General features: G+C 37.4%; 1 protein-coding gene across 2 annotated transcripts in view; it reads right to left on the bottom strand.

Annotated features, from left to right (window-relative positions):
- Positions 1 to 23,838, bottom strand: part of LOC124774890 (H(+)/Cl(-) exchange transporter 7) — a 184,689-nt gene that overhangs the window by 1,886 nt on the left and 158,965 nt on the right. For both annotated transcript variants that reach the window (XM_047249546.1, XM_047249547.1), the window contains 4 exons: positions 7,059 to 7,238; positions 6,724 to 6,933; positions 6,454 to 6,618; positions 6,283 to 6,366 (listed from right to left, as the gene is read on the bottom strand). In XM_047249546.1, the coding sequence (XP_047105502.1) occupies positions 6,283 to 6,366; positions 6,454 to 6,618; positions 6,724 to 6,933; positions 7,059 to 7,238 (639 nt within the window). The remainder of the gene's footprint in view (positions 1 to 6,282; positions 6,367 to 6,453; positions 6,619 to 6,723; positions 6,934 to 7,058; positions 7,239 to 23,838) is intronic.

Here is a 23,838-nt window from a genome sequence, read left to right as displayed (position 1 = left end):
ATGCAGGTTGCAGCAGCTATTCAGAGATAAGGTGACTTGTACAGGATAGAGTAACGGGGGAGCTGCATCACACCATTCTTCGAAGCGAAGAGCACGACTATGGTGCCTAGTAATTAAGTTTATTTGAATATGTTAAAAGCTTTGACAAGCTGGTATATGAATCAACAGGACATTCTAACTGCAAGGAAGTTTTATAATGAAATACTAGTAACAATTTCAGTTTTGTCCAGGTATGTGCAGTCAAGTGTGTTATTTTGCTATCAGGGTGAAGAAGAAATTTTCTTTTCCAAAATATGCTTTAATCTGCAAGAATGATGATGAAAATGGTATGTTAAAAACAGATAGATGCCTAGGATTTTGTGATGTGCAAGCTTCAATGTGCCAGGAAGTCAAACTGTAACCATTGTTGTATAAGGGGGCAATCAAATGAAAAAGACAGATTGGGGGGGGGGAAGTAAGTAAATTATTTGTTTCAAAAGTAATCACCATTATTGTTCTTACATTTATCCCACAGTGAGGCAAGACTGTTATTGCCTTCATGGAAAAATGTTTGCAGTCGCCTATGGGACCATAATTGTACCCAGGCATGCACTACTTCGTCCACAGCAAATTGGTGGCCATCAGTATCTTTCCTCAGGCCTCCAAAAATATGAGAATCATGTGGGGAGAGATCTGACTGTATGGGCTTTCCAGTGAACTGGCTCTGAGCACTATGGGACTTAACTTCTAAGGTCATGAGTCCCCTAGAACTTAGAACTACTTAAACCTAACTAACCTAAGGACATCACACACATCCATGCCCGAGGCAGGATTCGAACCTGCGACCGTAGCGGTCGCGCTGTTTTCAGCAAACTCTAAACTACCTTGGCAACATGTGGGTGGGCATTATCCTGCAACAAAATGAATGATGCAAGTTTGTTTAAAGTATGCTGCAGAAGTTTCGCTGGGAAGCCATTACACATCCTCCATACAGTCCTGATTTTCCCCATGCAATTTTGTATTTACTGAGCTCTGGAGAAAGACGTTCATGGCCACTGGTTTGCTTCGGACAAAGAGGTGTATGCATGGGTACAATCTTTGTTTCATAGGCAATGGCAAACTTTTTCCATGAAGGTGCTGGGTGTCTTGTCTCAGTGGGATAAATGCATTAACAGCTGTGGCAATTAATTTTGAAATAATAACTAGTTTACTTTTTTCTGTTTGTCTTTTACTTGACTGGTCCTTATATGTAGATATTAATTGTATAGAGTATTCATCAATGTTAGTCAAAAATGGGAGTAATAGTCACAAAAAAAGTCCTACAAGAAATGTTAACCCAGACTTGGTACAATGCAGATTTTGTGAATGAGGAATTGGAGGTCATAAAATCAAGTTACAAGTTTTATCTGAACAATGTAAATGGGATTTGTGAAAACTGACTGACCAAGTATCCCCTGCAGTTTTATGAGTAGTGTGGCTGCTCAGTGCTTCAACTAAATGGTTTTTCTGTTTTATAAAGTATTTCAACCTTCTTGTTCACTCATCCCAGTCCCTCTCTCTCCTTTCATGTCATACTCTCTATTTCATATCTTTGAGAAATTTTATAACAAAGTAAAGAATGCATATACCACTGATACTGGATGGAAAAACAAACCCATTTTGGTTTTTCTGTGAGACTGAAAAATTTAACTTAAAGATCATACTTCTGTATTTAATAATTGGCTCTTGAGACACTTAATTGTAACTGTTCCTCGTTGAAGTTCTAGATTCTTGTCTGCTTTGTTACAGCTCCAGGACTTGAAGAATGCTACTATCACTGTGGAACTTTTCAGAAGCAAGCAGAATACAGCCTCATCTGAATGTGGAATGTGATTCTGAACATGGTTATCTGTCGTATCTCTGAATTTACTCTTTTTCAGTTATTTATTATCTGCTTTCTGTCTGTCTGTCTGTCTACCTATGGCAGAGCTACTTGGTCATGGAACAAGTTAGTAGACAGTATACAGAATGCCAATTAGAAAATTTGTAAAATAAAAGAATTAATAAAAACACAAATTTGAGAAGTATACAAATAAATAATACAATACAGAGAAACATTCTCAACACTGAAAGGAATTTTTTTTGCAGAGTAGGAGTGGTGTGCCACAAGGAAACTTTGCAACTTGGATTTAAATACATAGGGTTTATCACTCAGGTCTCTCTTCCCACCCCTCCCCCTTTGCTGGAAGCCTATTAAAACTGAAACTTGGTGAACAATTCACACATTTCTGGACAATGCTCAAGGAAGAGTTACTGAGTGCAGATCTTTTTTCCATCAAATGTTCACTGTGAGGAGGAGTCAATACTGTCAACAAATCCCATCATGAATTATATGTACAAGGACAGCAGAGTCAGAATTCCAAGGCACCTCGACAATGGCCTACGCAAAGTTCTCAGACAGACACCCATATCAATCTGGCCACCATTTTCTAAGCTAAGAATATTCTTGCACATGCACAGAGTTGCCCCAAAATATAACTCTTAACAAGGTTATACCAGTAGAGTGTAAAATACAGCAAGCTGGAATTACTCCATCTGCTATGATTAAAACTCCTGATAACTTTTTTCTCTTTCTCTGATCTTTAGTGTACCTTGATACAGTTATCATATGTGGTATGTATGAGGGGCAGTCGTAAAGTTTCTTACCTGAGACAATTACCGTAATGTCTCGCACAAACGCCACCACCTACTTTTATAGTGACCCTTTGTGGGTGTGCGAATCAAATTTCGTGGCTCCAGCTTCATTAATTTTGCTGCTAAGATGCATTGTATACCATAGTGTACGCAAAATGGTGTATATCGAGAGAACCAGGAACCGTGCTGTGATTAAATATCTTCAATTGGAGGGAATTACGGCCACGAAAATTGCAGAGGACATGCAGAATACACTTAAGGACACTGGTCTGTCGTATGCAACAGTGAAAAACTGGGTATCCAACTTCAAACGTGGAAGGAGTGTGGAAGATGTGGCAAGGAGCAGAAGGCCTGTCCCCATTGATGAAACAGTGACTGCAATTCATGATATGATTTTGCAGGATCGTCGAACAATGTTGTATTGAAACCACATTTGGAATCTCCAATGGACGTGCTCATCACAGTGTTGTAGATATTTTGGGAATGCGAAAAGTTTAATCTCAGTGGGTCTCAAAAGTTTTGACTGCAGATCAGAAATAGGAGCGTGTACAGTGTTGTGAAGAAATCATCTGCCAATTTGAAGCACATGAAAATGGCTTTCTTGCAAGGTATGTTACAATGGACGATATGTGGGTTCACCACTTTGATCGTGAGACAAAACAAGTCACAACAATGGAAACATCCTTCATCCCCTACCCCAAAAAAAATTTTGGGTGCAAAAAATCAGCCGCTAAGGTGATGGCATTAGTCTTCTGGGATGCAGAAGGGGTAATGATGGGGGATTACTTGCAAAAGGGCATAACTATCAATGCATTACACTTTGCACCTTCCTGCACTGTTTGAGAGAAGAGATAAAGAAAAAAAGGTGCGGAAAACTGGTACACAGAGTTCTTTTGCATCAGAGCAACACACTGGTGCACAAAGCCCTCACAGCACTGAAAACACTGTCTGGCCGTGGGTTCGAATTGTAATGTCATCTGCCGTATGATCCAGATTTGGCTCCATCAGACTTTTTTCTTTTCTAAAAAAAAAAATTAAAAAAATGACCTCAAAGAGCGATGATGATACAGTGATTGATGCCGTAAATGCTTGGTTGGACTCGAAATCTAAGACCTTTTATTTGAATGGTTTGTAGAAGTTATCCGAGTGTGCCCGCAAGTACACGGGTATTATATTGAAAAATACAATTGGTATTATGAAATTTCTGTCACTCTTTATTTGTTAGGCTAGAAACTTTCCAACCCCGCCGCACATAAATATTTGAAAATGTTACCTAGGCATAATTGGACCCTGATCTGCTGTTCAGCTAATTTATTTTAAAAGATGAATACCTTCTGCTTACACAAGGAGACTATCAACTGTGCTACTAGTGCGGAAAGCTCTAGCCAAAAGGCAGGCCAGAGTCCAGTAGGCCTGTAACAGATGGACTGATGCATTGGTATTCTAATAGAGTTAAAACCAGTGAATGGAAAAACTTAGTTGGAACCTGTCAATCTGCCCCAAGGAGGTGTGGTGTTGCCACATTGCATCACATGCTCTTTCTATGTCAATGTGTAAAGGTTCTTGACAGTGACTCCAATAGCAGAGGGTGCTTTCTTGTCAATGTAGGCTTTTAAAATCTGCAGTTAAACAGTGGAAGCACATTTCATGTTTCCAGAACCTGGAAACTCTTATAGGCTATCTGTTCCAAGAATTTGTTTAGGTTCATTGTTAAACATGTCAGTCTGCTGCCTGGGGTTTTTACCAGGTTTCAGAAATGGTAATATGATACTTTCTGTCTTTTGTATTGAAGAGACTCCTTTTGCCAGATCCTGTTAATCATCAGGATACTCTGTTTGGTATTCCCAGTAAGGTGATTCAGCATTTGACTGTGCGCGACATCTGTTCCTGGGGAATTATCTTAGCATTGCACTAGTGCAATGTTGAATTATGAATCTGTAAAAGGGACATAGGATACAACATTTTAAAGTTTGGTGCTGAATACAATCAGAGAAAAAATTATTTGAGGCCAGCATTCCAGCATAATGTGTCACCAGTAATTTGGCTACATTGAAAATATCATTGTTAAGACCTTTGTTTAAAATTGCAGGTATTCCAGTCAACAAAGACTGGTTGTTTATGTTTTACAGTTTGACCCACACTTTGCCTTCTATTATACATGTATAACTGAAGCAACATACGAACAGTCTCACTTCTGCTGTGTGATTAAATAACATGCTTTTACATGTAGTCATGTGTGTAAAGTATAGACTATTATCAGAGAGGTGACTTGTTTGGCATGACAATGTTCCCTAGATTCCTGATGGCTCAGTTATCTTGACTCCACACGACTAACTCCCATCATGGTATTGCATTACATGGTGTGTGGGTATTCACATTTGTTTTTAGTAAAAGTGTTTTCAGTAAAAGTGCAGTGATCTGTATATTCAAATGGTCTGAGTAAATACTGTCTAGATCACAATCAGACAACCCCAGATCATTTAAAGATTCTAACTCCCATGTATAAAATAACCTCAAATCTCTGATTACAAATGAGTTACTTTCTTAAATATTTGCCTTTAAGAATGTTAAATGAGAAAAACTTCAGGAAAGATTTAGAATAATGCTTAAGGTATGTTGGAAGCCACAAAGTGCTTTCATTGTGAAACAGTGGATGAATATAAACTGGGTAATTTGTACTCCAGTTTAAGCAAAACCTAGTTTTTCATGCATCTCAACATTTATGACATCATATGTCCTCAACTATTCATCATAAAGTGACAGAATTTTGTATGTACCTTCAGTGATATATGTGGAAACTATTTGTGAGAAGTTTTGCAAATAGAGTTAGTAGTAAAGAACAAATAAATTGTCACACCTGATGCTGACATTTGACAGCATGAACAATGAAAATGTAGTAAGCGTTAAACTTTTTCCTTTCATCATTTTGTGTAGAGTGTTAGTTTCAAACCTTTTATGAAACTTTTTGTGGCTGTGTGTAAACTATGTTGCTCTCATTTTCTCAAATACTGGATTAATGAAGTCCATTTATTTGTGTACCGTAACTTATGCTGCCTCGAGACAAACTCACATTCTCTGACCGTAATACCTTTCTTATTGTGTTATACTTTTAACATACCTCTTAATGTGAGTACACTGTGACAGCATTTTAAATGTGGTCAATAATTGTGTGAAATTCTGAATATTGAATTTTCGTTGCCCCTACACTGCATCTGGCATCAGGTTCTGGGATAGCATTTAAGTAATATTAATGTTATTTATTTTCGAAGATCAGTTTTAGCTGTATAGGCCATCTTCAGATCTAGTTGCCTAAAAGCTCTTTACTGCAACTGTTGCACATTAACTTTTTTAGGTAACCACATCTGAAGACAACCTAAACTGGCTGACATTGGTCATTGAAAACAAACAATATTGTGCTCTAGGTTGTGTTAATGTGACTCAGACTTTCACAGCAGTGCACTATTTACGTAAACCAAAGTATAAAAAACTTATTTCCAAGACTTTAACTTGGAAGCAGTTAGCTGCTTTCTTTACTCAACACACTGCTCCAGCTCTGCACACTCTCAGTGGAAGCCATTTTATGTAGTTTACAATAATTCAAACAGAGTATAAGAAGTGTTTATCACTTACATGCTGAACAGTGTAAGGTGACTGATTCATAAATGGCCGCAAATCCACACTGTATGTCCTTTCTGTTTCTGATAACGAAACCTCCTGCAATTCATAAAAGATTTATTTGTTTAATAAATTATTGCATGAGGCATTATATGTGTATAAATATGATGTGGAGCTCTGACTTACATCAATACTTTCATAACGTGGATAAGCATCTCTAAATAGTTTAATTGGAAGCTCTTTAAAATTCCATATTTCACTAGATTCATTAAAAAGCTTATTTTTTAAAATGACTATTAACTGAGACCTCAGGATCATCCCTCTGAGTGTGCCACACGATCTTGAGTTTCCCTGTGAAAAAAATTCTCATTAAAGTTGAAAAATACAGATTTTTAACTAGTATAATCAAGTGAGTAAATGTCATTAAGATATATGGAAAGCATTATGTTTACTAACTTCTTTGCTGAACTCTGGATCCACAACAGGAAAACCATTATGTTCTTCCAATTTTAATACATCAACTATATGACCCACATTTTCAATGGTCTTGAGTGTTACAACAGGGTGACTCATAACTTCACTGGCATAAATGTTGTTAGATAAAGGAGGTGGTTCCCAAGGCAAAATAGGCACTCCACAGATCTGAATATGTATGTCATAAATTCCCTAAAAATATATATAGATGCAGCACAGTATTAATGATTAAAAGTTTACTAAAGGCTAGGCAGATTATTTCCTATATAGATAACCTACACAAAAGTGTTAGAAATACAGTACTTCTCGTCTATTACCTCATTGAAGAAGTCTCCAAACCATTTTGCAGTAATTAATGTCAGCATCAGAGGTAGGCCAAATGTGATATTTCCTGTAGCTTCGATTAATATGACTGTCAAGCTGATTGTCATTCGCACAACTCCACCAAGCTGAGCTGCAGCCCCTATTACAGCATACTTTCCAGGGTCAATGGTGCCCTTCAGAAGATAAATCACAGCTAGTGAATGGTAGAAAGTTTAAACATATGAAATTCATAAGAAAGCAAAATTAAATGATTAGTGCAGCGGCATTTCTGAACTTGTGACTGTTACTGACTTGCAGAAGCTTTGAAGGGAAACTGCATTTACACATACTTTCAGTATGACAATGTTGTTTCAGTTGGGGATTTTTATTGTAATCAATTGACTAAAAAATAATTTTACAAGTATAAATGTATGGATACCCACTCTTGGAAACTTGTCTTTAGATTTACCCACAAATGTCCAGAATCTAATAGAAAATAAAATTAATCTCAAACACAAACTGAAAACACACAATTTTGACAACTCTTACACATTTAAAAATTATTCTCTAGAGTGGAAAATACAGCCAGGTAAATGGTCAGCATATTGTCAAGTTTTTCATTGTCAAAGTGTATTATGATAACTGTAAACTGGCGTGTACCACACCACAGAGAGAGATCCATTCAACATTTAACTAACTAGCTGTGCACAACTACAAACTGCTCAGTGGCAGGTAATCTTGCGTTAACTAGTGGTAGGATCTCGTTCTGAATAATGATGATGAAAATGAATGTAAAGATTGATTCTACATCTGCATCTACAGAGGGTCTCACCTAAAATTTGCACCACAAATATTACACAAATAGAAAATGCTATTGCTGTGTGGTTTCCACTGTATGCATTGGTAGTCAGGGGCTCATATTGTTAGCCAATAAACAGGTTGTACTAATGTTTAGAAAGTGTATTTTCTGTGCAAATATACACTTTTTAAAATGGAGCAACACTAATTGACATCATCAAACTAAAAGCGGAGAAAATTAGGATGTCAGTGACGTTTATTACAGGATTCTAGTGCAAGTTACGAGATACCGTATTTTGGAAAGTTCCCACACCAACACTTGCACAGTACCTATGGTACTACACACTAAAGAACAACACAAGTGCATACACTAGTTATGTGGATTCTAACCAGTGATGGTACTATTGACCATCGCAGGTTGTGTTCAAAATGACTACCGGCACCGGCAATACAGACTTCCAATCTGGTATGGAACAATTGCTGCACATGTGTTAGCATTTCAGCAGGCCGCATATCATTGGGTGCAGTTGGTGTGTCCTTGTAGACAGCATCTTTCAGCTTTCCGCACAGAATCAAAGTCCACAGGAGTCAAATCTGGGAATGGGCTGGCCAAGATACAGGTCCCGTGTCCTATCCAATGATTTGGAAACAATTCATGAACACATGCTGTAGTACTTTGTACACTGGACATTCATTATGTTGGTACCACGGGTTCCTCCTAGTCTGCAGAGGAACGTCTTCTAGCACCCGTGTGAAACATTACATGGACAACTCACTCAATTTTATGTAAATTTAACATCACAAAACCCAAGGAAAGCACAAAAAAGTGCATTTATTTGTTAAATAACTTCAAATCTAAATAACTTATGTCAATTAATCTTGTGAAATTTAATTATAATTCTGCAATTAACATTTCAGAGAGAGAGCAGCAGTCAGTTTGTGGCTGATTGCAACTGATTATGACACTTGTTTTTGTTTTAGAAAATAAGCAAAGAGCGTTCCTGCTCAGATCTCTCTCTCTTGTCTGTTAACCTTTGTACTGATAGAATGCACTATAACCGCATTCCTTGCATACCAGCATCTAATCTTTCTTTCATATAGACAGATCCAATATTCTGCCACTTTCTCATCTGCAACTCCCTACAGTGTCCCTGAGATTAACTGCTGATCATCACGAAGCATTTTGCAAACTTGAATGCAAGCACGGAACCTTAAATGATCTGGCCACCGTCTCCAAGCTACGATTCCATTTTGCCCTAAATAACAGATATTGGCCCTGCAAAATTGACGGTGGTATTATAAGGTGTAATCTTCTTTAAATTTACAGCATTTCTCTAGGAGTCAATTTGGCCACTAACAAAAATGCATCCATCATTAACAATGGCCATCTGCTCCAGTTCAAAAATGCATCCATCATTAACAATGGCCATCTGCTCCAGTTATTTTTAACAGTTTTCCAGGAGACTGTGATAGTTGTGCGTGTTCAGTGTTCAGTCTATGAAAAATGGGCATATGAGCTGATAGTTCGCTATCCTACACCACACATTTACACTCCTTGGACACTGACCTTCCACTCGACGAAGCCAATGTGGATTGTCAATGGGCACATTTCCGTGGTTTGCCTGGCCACAATTAATAAATGTGGCTTTATCACTAAACAAGATACATGATACACCTGGAGTGTTCTGTCTTAATGCCCATGTAGAGAAGTTAACACAATTCTCAATCATTTCCATACAGCTTTTGATGGAGAGCGATGTGACAGGGATGGAACTTTTGTCAACTGAGAATGTGCAGGTCACTTACTTGACTCATGCCACTTCCTCGTGCAACTGTGCATGATCTGACGTGTAGATCCACTGCAACAACAGCAGGAACATTAATTTTTCCCTCTTCTGTCATCACTTGTTTGTTTCTGTTACATTGTCTGTGTGTTACACTACTACTTTTGTGTAACTAGTTGAACAGATTGATAAATAATTGCTGAGATGGTTGACATCTATTAGGATATCTTGCCACATACAAGATACATGAATGAACTCCATTCTTCCTACTCTCTCCCTACATCATGACAGGGTGTATACGACCCGGGACAACCGGGAGATCCGGGAATTTTTTCATCTGGGAGAAAACCGGGAAAAACCCAGGATTTTTTTAGAATTCTGGGAATTTTTCATTGTTTTAGTTTTCAGTTAAATTTTTGTGATTTTGGCTGGTAAGAACCAATACTCTAACAAAGGATATTACTGTATCCCACTTCTGCAGAATAATGCTGCAGCAACAAAACAGCGTCTGCCAACAGCAAAGTGTGTCAAAGGCTTTAGGAAGACTATGCAATACTTCCTAACAACAAATTGCCTCCGATGATCCTGACGTGATAGCTGTTTATATTAGATTAGTTTGAGCAGTTGCTGGCGGGCTCTTGAGCATGTGCAGTTGAGTCGCATATGACTAGGACCTTCTCCCGCTTCTGGCTACAGATGTGTGGCTGGGCTAGTATTGCCCCCGTTCGGAAATATCGGAGATCTGGGGGTGATCCACAGAGCAGTCAGAGTTTTAGTGGGAAGGTGGGTAGTCTCCACGTGACCTGTGTTTACGTTTAGTGATTTTGCTGTTTCCTCTTAATTTATTGCTCTCACATTAAATGAAAACAAAACGGATTTCTGTGGCCGGGAGCCATCAAATGAATTAAAATACTTTCACATAATTACAGAAGGCTAAAATATGTTATTAGTTTCAGGTTTTATTTCCACCTTTCTGACAGTCAAGCATTAATCACCTTGCAAAACAATGAAGTTATTTTTGTCGATTTGCTAAAAAGATTTGGCTTTTATCAATCTTTTTGGGCTGAGGCAGTTAATTTATCTGAAATGAAGTGTTTAATTTCACACTGTTGGCTAGTTTCAACTGTTTGCTGCATTTCAATTGCACGTTTTCCATCTTCTAGCTCATATGGCATTATGCCATAATAAAGAACCAATCATGAGATAATACAGTACTGGTACTCGAGAAAATGTACACCCGATTCTGGATATACGAATGTGCACTTTAAGCCGAATTATGCATTTTAGTATGGTTCATGAAATTCCGATGCTCTTGAAATATCCTCTCAGTCTTGTTTCTTTTATGACATAATGCAAGATCTTTTAATGTTGTACAAGTATGAACATGCGGGCTTCCTGTGTCATTGTACCTGCGTAAGCACGGTGACGCCTGTTACCTGATGCTCTCTGGCAACTGCTGAAATGAACCTATTTCTAAAAGGTTACGGGGAAAATATTGCGAATGGTTGTTTGAAAAGCGTTACTTTCAAAGTAAATTTCCTTTTACGCAAGATGAACCATGTGCGAGAATGTACGATCAATTTCTTAAATCACAGAGCGTTTGACTCTCATTTAAAAATAACTCTTTGAGGACGACCATCTAGAAGAGTTTCGAGCCCAGAAGATTAGACATTTACGTCGCTATTAAAAATTTTACTGGCACATTTGTGTGATGTACCTTAAAGTGTAACACGCGCAAAAAAGATCAACATTACATATGGAAGCTTAGCTTCTTTTGCAGCGTATTAATCTTAGAGACCAATATTATATGTGAAAGCTTTGTTTTTCTTGTAGCAACACTATGTATATTAATTTAAACCATTAACTTTTCTTATTTGTGTGTTCGCGCTTCTTAAGAGTGATCTTACTATTGGCTGACTACACCATGTGTCCTATGCTGTCATGAGCTGGCGAGATCACGTGACATGAGCTTTGACTGGCTTACAAAAGCTCATTGCAATCTCAATTTCTATGTAACATGCGGCGTTTAGTGGAATTCGAATTTATACCTTCGAAACCGAAAATAAGCAGCACACATGCTGCTGCACATCAAAGATCTTTCCAAGGCGTGTTTTATCCCCCCTGAGTTTAGTTTTCTAAAGTGCTCGGTAATTCCATGTCGGTGTATAAAACCATAAACATTCAAAGGATTGATAAGTTTTACAGTGCTGAGGAAAAGTATACTGTCGCTTAACACGGAAAAACAGTATTTTCACCCGGGAGAAAGTGTATTTTCAACTGGGCAATCCGGGGATTTCTTTTCCTTGTCCATGTATACACCCTGCATGAGCATATTGGGTTTTTCTGCAGTGGTAAAAAACCTACTGTCCATTGACAACTGCTGCTTGGACTGTCAAACACTGAATGACTAGCAAGTTGCAATGGACTCAAGGAACACACAAGCACACTGTAAGCACACATAACTACATGGTACCTAACAACTAAGCAGGCTGAATGGTGCAAACAAGTGTCAGTGTGAGAACTTTTCAAAATACTATAACTCTTAAACAACTCGCACTAGAATCCTGCAACAAACATCACTGACATTCCAATTTACCCTACTTTTAGTCTGTCAATGTCAATAAGCATTGTTCCATTTAAAAAGTGCTTGTTTGCACATAAAAATACATTTTGTAAGTATTATTACAATATGTTTATTTGCTAAAAATATGAGACGCTGACTATCAATCCATTATGTGAAAACCATACATCAATAGCACATTCCATTTCCACAATATATTTGTGGTACAAGTTTTAGGCAATTCACCATGTATATGCTAGAAACCATTATGAAGTGATGGCACAGGGTACTTACCTTTAGTACCATGTTACAGTTTCTCTTTCTTAGATCCGAGTATTTAATGTGAGAAGGGTAACTACTTAAATGTCTCTTTGCATGCTGTAATTAGTGTAATCTTATCTTTATGATCGCTTAGGAGTAATACTTACTGGATGGTTGTATATTTCTATTTTCCTGACTTAATACTCTTCCTTTAAACTCTGCAAGTGGGCTTTTGTGGGTCCTGGTGGATCAAAGAAGTCTGTGACCATTTACGCTGTCCTATTTAGTACATGTTCAGTGTCAACTGTTAGTATTATCTGGTGTATCCCAAACTAACATATTCTCGGATGGAGCATATGAGTTTTTTTTTAAATGATCTCTTTTATAGACTGACTCCATTCTTCCAGTACGTGTCTTTAAATAGTCTCCTGAGCCCTGCCGGTTTCCACTTTTTGTCCCCAAGTGATTCTTGTATTCCTGTACACTACTGTTTGATCAGTTTGCCTCTTTATAAAAAAAAAGGAGACAAATTCACTTGAAAATTATAAGCCTATCACAATAATGCCAATAGTACCAAAATTACTGAAGCAATAGTAAAAGCCAACTGAATGATTGATTTGAAATTAAACATCTGTTAAAGGAGTCTAAATGGACTGCATCCAATTAAGGCAGTTCAAGATGATGTGTTCTGTGCCTTACATGGCTTTTAAAATAGACAACACACAATGTCACTCTAATGGAGCTTAGCAAGACCTTCGACACTGTTTCACATAATAGCTTAACAAACAAAATAGAGTGTTGTGGAATAAAAGGCAATGAATTAGCATTTTCAAGATCATAAATCCAAGCAAAGACTGAATGTAAGTTATGAAGCTCCACAACACACTGTGCTGGGACCTACCTTGTTTGTTATGTGTAAATGACTTGCCAAGTCTTTCACCATGTAAAGCAGATGACACCACTTTCATCGCATCTCATGCAGATGAAAATATTACAGTAAAAATAAATTACTTCTTGATGAAAGAGACAATTCAGTGGTTGAAGGATAACAGAATACAGTTAAATGAAACAATGACAAGGAAAGGTCAGTGAAATTGTGAGGCATCCATCTTGACTGTAAGTTATGCTGGAATATCCAGAAAGCAAAAGTTTTCAAAGAGTTATCTAGGGTAGTGTACCTGATAAGAAAATTAAAAAGCTGTGTCAATCAAGACAATCTCCTGATGGACCTATTATGAATTTTTCCATGCACACTTTAACTATGGGCTAATGCTCAGGGGAAGCACTGATGGGGCTAAAAATGTCTTCCTGTGGCAGAAGAAAGCAATAAGACGCATTTTTGGTGAATGAAACAACTTCTTGCAAAAAGATACTTCACCGTATGCAAAACACTGTTCCCAGTTTGTACATACTACAAGTTCTTGTGTATGCACATATATCCATAAAACCAGGGCTAATGTCCATACTTACTAAACCAGGAACAGAAACCTGATAAAAGTTCCCTGGACTAAATTATCCAAGGCTGAAAATAATCATGCACACATTGGCATGATGTTCCTGAATAAGATACCTCAAAGTGTTAAGGAACTGCCACACAATAAATTTTAAAAGGTTATAGAATCATGGGTAAAATGAAAGGCCTTCTATAATGTTGAGGAATTCATAGGTGATAGTCTAAACAATTTAATTATAATGTGAGCTTAACGCTGTACATTATATTCTGTGTAATATAAAAGTGTGTACTGACATTTATATGAATTAAATATGTAATACTATATTATGTTGTAACATTATATTGTGTAAAGAAATAACTTGTACCAGACAATGTCTCATGCAATAGCATCGTTGTCCTCAGACATATAAAAGGATTTAATTTGATTCAACCACATAGATGACCTCCCTTAGACTTTAAAGGGTGGTTGAAAAGCTAATGCTTGATTATGGCATATCAATGGTCCAAACTCAATTAAAGCAGAGATAGATCAGGCAGTAGCCTATAATTGGCTGACACCAAACAGTTTAAGTCTTAGGTTAAGACTCGTATTATGCTGTTTCAAACAAGCAGAAATGGCCTGGCATTAATGGTCATATGTTAAGAAAGACTGTACGTAAAATGCCTTGTGATCCAGCTGGATAACAAGTTAGAATGAGTCAACACTGATAATCTAATCATGAAGCTCAATTCATGTTTTGTCCTTAGAAAAATCTCTAATTTTGTTGGTCTGCAGACAAGAGTGTGGGATAATTTTGCATGTTTTCACTCCTTGCTGTCTCAGGGAATTATATGGCCACTTCTAATACTTAAACCAGTATCCACAGAAATATCTTCCAAAACATTTATTATGGCATGATATTCCTTGTCTAAGGCTGAAGACACTTCTGTGCGAGTGCTCCAGCTACTATCAGACAATCTTTTCAGCAGAGGTAGGTAATATTCACACTATGACAGTTTGTTTGGGGGAAGCCCTCATTGATGGATGGAAGCAGAGAAGAATGTATGAAGATTTTCCACAGATTTCTCAGCAGTATTTGAAAGTGCATCTACAAAGTTAGGTGCATATTCAGCAAACCGACACTTCTTTTTAACAACCATCTAAACCCTATTATATTCACTTATATTACTGACATTACCGTTACTTAAGCCTTTACAATGCAGACAAACATTATTGGTCTCTGAGCCCTTCAAACTTTCTTTGACAAAGACACATGTCTCTTATAGACCCATAACTTTGCAAGGAAGCATAGATTAGTACATGATCTTTATTTTGTGAATACCAAAGCCAACTACTTTCCTGTTTCGCATTTGTAAATTCAATTAGGCTTAATAAAATAGGAATTCTGACGCTGAACCTGTTTGATTTTCATTTTTGTAGTACATTTTGCTGGAAATGAATTCATTATTAATGTTCTGACTGTCACAACTTTCTTTCACAATCCAATAATGTTTAGCATTTTAATTTCATTATGAAAGTCATTTTCCTATATAGGATGAAAAACTGTTTCTATTCTTGTTCATATAAGAAATACAATATGTGTGTCTCGCCATTGCTATATATGATTAATTAATACGTTTTTTGAATTGATAGTCTCTGGATAATTATGCCATGTCTAGAATCATCATCATTTTTAGATGATAATGAAATGCCGTTTCATTATAATTTTTGACTGAGAATGGCTAACCATTAATTTTATCCTGATAACCTAGAAGTGTAGCTACACAACCTGTATCTTGTGCTACGTGAACAAAATGCCTCTGCTTCTGGGGTCTACAGAACATTTACATCACTTGTTTGTGAATTTTCTGCTTCACGGAGTCCAGTCAAACTAAGGGCTATTGCTGGTTCTTTACATGGACCTAAAAAACACTGTGGCACATTTCCAGTTGTTATAATTGTGTGTATCTCTACTTTTAGAAATCTTAATGATTTGTCATTTCTTTTAGTGTAAGGACACTGCATAATCCTATCAAATTTAGACAAGTGGAAAAAAGGAAGATGTAGGGCAGGGATGTCAAACCAAGCCCACGCACCACATGAAGTCCAAAGAAAGTATCAATGTGGCCTAAGAAGAGAGCATATTTTACAAGAAAGGTTAAAAAAAATCCATGAAATTCCGTTTATGTGAAGTTATTATTTGAAACTCTTGCCACATGACACTTTTCTCTAATTGGACCATTCCGTTTTTCCTTCCCTCCTGAATGGTTATTGTTAGATTGTTAGCATTAAGTAAACTCTGTGCGGCCCAAAAATATTTGTCTTCTTCCATTTTGGTCCAAGTAAGCTACAAGGTTGGCAACTCCTGATCTAGGATCATGTGAAGTCCAGTAACAAGCATTTGGTAAGCTGAAAAAACACATGTTCTGCACTGGAGAACAACTGAATGATAAACACGGGGGATGAACAGAAATGTTCTTTAATAAATAAGTCTAAAATAAGTCACTGACTGCTCATAAAGATCTGAAACACTGTGACAGTATATTTCAAGATTAGAACAAAAAACATAATAGAGCAAACATCTTGCCAAATAATTTACAAAAACCTGCAATAAATTAAAAATTATGAGGGAGAGATGACAATGACAGATTTAAAAGAGAAAACTGGAGCAATAAATGAAGAAATTCTACAGGTGATGGGCAGTATTAGTACAAGAGATTGAAAAAAATTATATTAAGTTTCTCAAAAGCTTGGTCATCAGCAAGAGTCCTACATAACAGCAGGTGCATTTAGTGAAATAAACAAAGAATCTTTTGCTTTCTTTCCTTAGAATGCCCTGCCATTGTAAATACTCTAAACGTGCATGTGCTAAAGTTGTCTCAGTTTGAGAACATAATACATTCCCACTACAGTGTCCACAGTGATGGGTTAATGACAAAGAGAGAAGAACAGTGCAAGCTACCATAATATGAAACAGCTTTCATGTTGCAGTATTTATTTCAGAAAACTTAATGCTGACAGGAAAGTTATCATCGCTCCTCCTATGAGCTGCATTTACAGGCATAGTGGACTTGTCAAACACTGCTGAAAGTTTGGGTCATTCCACATCACTCTCCCTCAACTCTGAGAATCTAGCAGTGAGAGAACAGTGATAATATGAGTAATGATAAATAGACATACCAATAAGCATTTATAAAGGGCCTAAGTATGGTAAATCTTAAAATTAAATGACAATGAAAATCAATTTTTGACAATATAATGTAGTTGCACAGATAAGAAATCTACTCACCAAGAGGTGGCAGAACACTCACATAAAAGAATGTTATAAGTAGGCAACTTTTCGGAGCCAGTGGCTCCTACTCCAGGCAGAAGGGTCAAAGGGGAAGGAAGACGGGTGAAGGAAAAACACTGAAGACGTCTAGGACGAAGGGTAGATTTTGGAAAAGTCACCCAGAACTGCAGTTCATTAACAAATGGGGAATACAGATCAGAAAGTTTGGTGATCTTGTTATGTCAAATGAGGGGAATTAACAGAAAAGTAAATGAACTGCAAATACATCTTAACTATGACATAATTTTATCTCTCTGAATCATTTACACTGAGAAGTTATGTGGTTTCTTTTCAAGGGGTAAATCTTGTCTGATGGCTATATGAGAAGTGAGCACTAATATCTAATGTAATGTTTCAGTCAAAAGTGCTGCCATATCAAACCACTGAATAGAATACATATTTCTAGGTTGTGAAGCAGTGGTTTTCCTCAAATTCACTTTTAATTATAATTTTCCACAGATTACATATTAAAACTTTTCTTCTCCAGGCTTCACACTCTACGAAGCTCTCTGTCCTTAAGAAAGGAAGTCAGTTTTGAGTGGGAATATCAATATTTACTTTTTGAGTGATTCTGATACAACCTGATGCAGACAGTGTAATTTCCAATAAAAGATGGTCTTTTTTCCAAAACTTGATTTCTGTAAAAATGGCCAAAACAAGTTTTTTGTGGCATATACTATTTGACATTGTTTTCTGAGTAAGAAAGGCAAATGTTTTTTTCAAAAACCAATTACTTCAATGGTTAGAAGCTACCAAAATGTCCTCTGTTATTCCAAAACACTCTTTCTGCCACAAAACTGATTCAGCAACATTCACTTTCTGCACTTGATTTTTGTTGGGTGAATAGTCTTTTGATTTTAATAATGCTATTTTCAATTAGAGCTCCATGAATTTTCTCTGATTTATGCATTTCGCAAAACAAGAAAAGTATTTTAATGGCAACTTTATAGAGATGCTTGGAAAAGTCCAAAGTTTTTATGAGTACTGACCATTACTTTCCAGTATGGGAACACAGCTATATACCTCCTGATTGGGTGTTCAGTAATGTGCAAAAAAGTAGATCGATAAAGAAGAAATTACATCATGTAAGCTGTAGCATGGCATCCTTAGAAACAGTGGTGAGATCAGAATATTGCTAGATGAATGGAATATGTATGATTTCAAACAAAAGTCTAACAGTATTTTGAAGTTGAAACTGCTTTTCATATTACCAAAGCCCTAGTTATTCAGTATGAAAAGCATTGCAACTACAGGAGACAAGGAAGGAAAAAAATTAAATCACTGGCGAGGCAAGTGCAGTAGGTTACCAAACAGATTATAATATTTATAAAACAATTTTATCAAAAGGAAGACAAATGTAGAAAATTAGAGGCCAGTACCCTTGCTGTCAGTATTTTCGAAAGTTTTTGAGTAACACATCTCAGTACACGGAACTTGTTTTCAGACTTGCAGTCTGGCTTCAGGAAAGGAGCATCAACAGAGAAAGCAGTTTATTTTTTATGTGAGAGGTACTTGCAGTGCTAAATGATATCAGGTAGCTCCTTTGATTGAAAAAAAGGTTTTGATCATGTGAACCATGCTCTGCTTCTGCACAAGTTGCAAAATTACAGAATTTGAGAAAAAGCTGAACGATAGTTCGCTTTATACCTAGAAAACAGCAAACAGAAGGTTGTCCCCTGTGCCTCAAAACAAGTAACACATCTGGTTTGCCTGGAGTGCTGTAAAGTGCAAGAGGAATAGGGATTCTGTTCTACATACATTGAATTTTTAATGTATAATGATGACCTGCCACTAAACATGGCAAGTGTCAGAAATTTTTTTCCTATTTGCAGATGGGCATTATTTGGCAAATAGTGTAGTGGACAACATTAGCTCATGGTTTCCAGGTAAAAGACTGACATTCAACTATGATCAAACAGCAGGTACAGTTTTATGCTGGACCTCTTCTTTTTCTTGTGTCTTTGTGCTGCATATACACAGCATTAGCATGGTTCATTTAATGGGTGGCTAGATGTCCTCATTGTCACCACCCTGGTTTAGATAATTGCATCATCACCATCACCACCACCTTCTTCTTCTTCTCCTTCTTCTTCTTCTTCTTCTTCTTCTTCTTCGGCCCACGAACTGGTTCGCTCTTGTGCTCTTGTGTTTCCTCAAACCATCTATTCTTATAACTAAGTTGTGCCACAATTTTCTTTTTCTCCAATTCAATACAATTCCACCTCATTAGTTAATCTACCTAACTAACTTTCAGCATTCTACTGTAGTGCCACATTTCGTTTCAAAAGTTTCTTCTCTCTTCCTGTATTAACCGATTATCGTCCACATTTCATGTCTGTACAAGGCTGCACTCCTTCCGAGACCTTCATAAAAGACTTCCTATGACTTAAATTTATATCAGCTATTAAAATGTTTGTTTTTCAGAAACACTTTTCCTGTTATAGCGTGACTGTCTTTTATATCCTCTCTATTTCAGCCATTGCCAATTATGTTGTGCCCCATTGCAAAACTCCATTTACTACTAGCAGTGTATCATTTCCTAAAGTAATTCCTTCGCATTAATCAATGCAATTTGACAACATTTATTCACTTTAGAAGGTATTCATTTTATAACTTCTTTTCAAGACACTATCCATTCCATTCAACTGCTCCTCCAAGCCCATTTCTGTTTGTTACAGAATTAAAATGTCACGGGCAAACCACGAAGAGTTTTTACTTCTTCTCCTTTCCATTTAATTATCTTCTCAAATTTCTCCTTTGTTTCCTTTACTGCTTGCTCAATGTACAGATCGAATAACATCAGGGATAGGCCGCAGCCCTGTCTCTCAACTTTCTCAACTACTGCTCCCTTTCATGTCTGTTCATTCTTAACTGCAGTCTAGCTTCTGTACAAGTTGTAAGTAACATTTTGCTCCCTGTATTTAATCTCTGTTACCTTCAGAATTTCAGAGAGTGAAATCTGTTCAACATTGCTGAAAGCTTTCTCTGAATGAACAAATGTTATATATCCACAGATTGTTTAGTATATCTTTTAAGATAAATGGTAAGGTCAGTGCTGCCTCGTGTTCCTACATTTCTATCGAACTCAATCTGATCTCACCTGATGTTAGCTACCAACTTTTCCATTCTTCTGTACATTATTCATGTCAGTATTTTGCAATAATGACTTAGTAAACCGATAGCCCAATAATATTCACGTATTAGTCATTGTAAATATAGCAGAAATACATAGCATTTAAAGGGAAGAGGAGATGGGTCAAATTGACTTTGAACGTTGAGTCTCAAGGTTGAGGCTGTACTTGCACCTAACTCCACCAATTGCCACCAGCACTGCAAGTGACATGTTTGGTGGGCAGTCAAAATAACAGGGGCCACCATCATCTAATTGCATCAATGTAGTGTTTACTTTTCATTTCTGATCATCATTTTGTTTCCACACACATCGGCTTCTGCTTATCAGATCACAGCTTCTGTTCGGCTTGCACTACAGACTGCTTATGATATTGTGTGTTCCATTTTCAGTTATAGACACAAAACTTGGGAGTGGCTTTGTGAATAAATATTCACTAGGTAGAGTCTCTGTCTGTTCACTGTAATAAAGTAGGGTCTGTGTGAACTCAAAGTAGCAACAAGGACTACTATGCACAAACTGTGATATGTGGGTTGCATTCACAGACAGGTCAAAATTCAGCATGGAAATTATGGCAGGAAAGTCCATTGCAACAGCAAATGTTTTAGGACTTCTGTTGGTGTAACAACTGCAAAACTAACAATTTTTAATGATGTTTGGAACAGTTAATACAGAAGACTATCTGGATAAGATTGTCACATTATGGATAACTTGTGAATATCACATGGCTACCCTATGAAAATCATTCAGCACCCAACAATAGATCAGTCTTTAAAGTGATCTACAGATGTACAATCTTTCTACCAATGCTGGAATACTCAAGGCCACATCCTGAGCAAACGTAGGCTTAATCCAACTCAAAAGCATGTTTTGGCAGAAATTAAACTCACTCCTCCATAAAAACACAAATAGCTGTAATCATTTTGAGAAAGTGAACTACACTGTTGGCTCTTAACCCTTTTAGTGCCAAATACGATCTGATCGTGATCCAGATTTTCGGCGAAAAATGCCAGTAAAGATCTGATCGTGATGCCTTTCTCATTCGCTAGGAAATACTAACAACTTTGCCTTCAAGCGCGGAAAAAATGAATGAGAAAGGCATCACGATCAGATCGTTACTGGCATTTTTCGCCGAAAATCTGGATCACGATCAGATCGTATTTGGCACTAAAAGGGTTAAAACCCTCTGTAAGGGTGACATGGAACAAAGATCAGATTGGCATGAAGTGTAATTCATGCTTGAATAATCAAATGATTAGCATTTCAGCACAGCCATAAAAATCAAGTAGTAGTGGCATATACAGATATCACATTCGAATTTTAGTTTTTTTAGAGAGATCGGGTTATGCTTCTTGTAGGAAGGAAAAACATCCGTTAGCATGTCTCAGAATTTGACAACAGCAGGATCGTGGCTTATCAAGACTTTGATTTATTGTTTTGCAATATTGCTGGGCACATCAGTTGGGATCCCATGACTGTCACGTGAATATGCTGTCTTCAAGATGAGCATGCTAAATGCCATGCCAGATATCAACTGTCGGATGCAATTAGTGTCAGAGAGGACAGAAATTGTTCACTCAGCTATGCAGGGTTGTACAGCTGTGCAACATACCATGAGTCAATAAATGGGCTTGTTTTCAGTAAGACAAGTCTGATCACATAACCAGTAATTTGAGTAGCAGCTGTTGCATTTCTGACACGTTAAAGCCAGTGGTTTTGATCAAACATTTCCTATGCTATCCTGACCTACCTCAATGCACAGAATGTTCAACTGATGCCATGCTAATACTTTATCCAGATCTCTCAACTACTGGAAACATCTAGCTACATCTTGTCAAGTTAATGGCTTGCCATCACTCACCAGCCACTACAACTAATGAACTATGATATAGACCTGAGGCAGCTGAGGAGGGAATACTCGCATCTGTCATTTAAACTCTATTTGAATTGATGTCCAGCCAGGTTAGAGCTGTTATTTCTGCCTGATGTGGCAGCTCTGTGTACTAAATTTCACATGCAGTATACCCACAGATAACCTATGCTATGTAATTAAAAGTATCGGAGCACCTTGTGTAATACAAAATTGATCACTAGATAGTGACAGAAGCAAACCCACCAGTGTAGGAGGAGGTGACTAAAAAAGCAGCAGTAACAGGACGGGTTAGTCGGAGAGCAGCTCAGTGACTTCGAATGTAGACTAGACATTGGATGTCACCCCAGTAATCAATCCATCAGGGACATTTCAACCCTTCTAAAGCTGTTGATGATGTGATTATGAAGTGGAAATGCAAAGGAACAACCACAGCTAAACCAAGACCAGGCAGTCCTGTAATCACGGACATGGACTATTTAGCACTGCAGATGGTGGTTGCAGAAAACAGCATGAAATAAGAAAAAGGAGTCACTCATGAGTTCCAGAGTGCTACCTGTTGTCCAGCTTCACAGTGACTGTGCACGGTGAGTTAAAAAGAATGGGGTACAATGGTTGTGTAGCTCTACATGAGGCATCCATTTCAGTAGACAGTGGTACATGATGCACAAGATGATGTAAACAGCAATGCCACTGCACAGTGGGTAACTGGAAATGAGTGGTTTGGAGTGATTGATCATGTTACACATTGTGACAACTAGATTGATCAGTGAATTTGGTGAATGCCAAAACATTACCTGCCATCACGTGTATTGTTAACACTGAAGTACAGAGGAGATTGTGTTAAGATATGGGGTGTTTTTCCTGGTTAGGGCATGGTTCCTTACTGCAATTAGGAAAATGCTAAATGTGCGAGGATATGAGCACATTTTGCAGCATTGTGTACGGAATACACTAGAGAAACAGTTCAGAGCTGATGCTAATCAGCATGACAATGAACCCTGCCACAAAGCAAAATATGTAAGGCAAAGGTTTATGGCCAGTGACATTCTTGAAATGGACTGGTCTGCCCAGAGTCACAAACTGAACCCAATGTTAACACCTTTGGGATGAGCTGGAATGTCGACTTTAGTCCAGCATCCAACATCATTACCTTGTCTGGTTTCAGCTCTTGAAGAATGGGTCACTATTCCTCCACAGACTTTCAGACACACCACTGAAAGTCTCCCCAGCAAAGTTCAAGCCATCATAAAGGCAAAGTGTGCCCACACCAAATTTTACAGTTGACTAATAGGTGTTTGGATACTTTTGTTAAGATAGTGTATAACTTGAATCACGTATTATCCCAACTATACTGTGTACACACAGTAAGCAAAATTTTGTTGTATTTTAATTCTTTCCAGTGTTTCAATTTTTAATGGTCAGCACTGTATTATGGAAGATTTATTCCAGAAATAGTTGGCATCTGGTAAACTAATTAAAAAGAAAATGTGTGAAGTTAGTTTGGTTTGAGTTCTACTTTTTTAACCCTTTTTAATCTTAAGAGCCTGTCTAGAATCTGCCCCATCTGCTTGGCTATATTCAATCTAAATAACCATTTATTGGCATAGGAGCAATGCTATCCCAT

The sequence above is a fragment of the Schistocerca piceifrons genome, chromosome 2 (genome assembly GCF_021461385.2).
Source record: "Schistocerca piceifrons isolate TAMUIC-IGC-003096 chromosome 2, iqSchPice1.1, whole genome shotgun sequence".
In the NCBI taxonomy this organism is placed as follows: domain Eukaryota; kingdom Metazoa; phylum Arthropoda; class Insecta; order Orthoptera; family Acrididae; genus Schistocerca; species Schistocerca piceifrons.
Note: the sequence above shows the minus strand (reverse complement) of the source record. Positions and strands in the feature narration are given on the sequence as shown.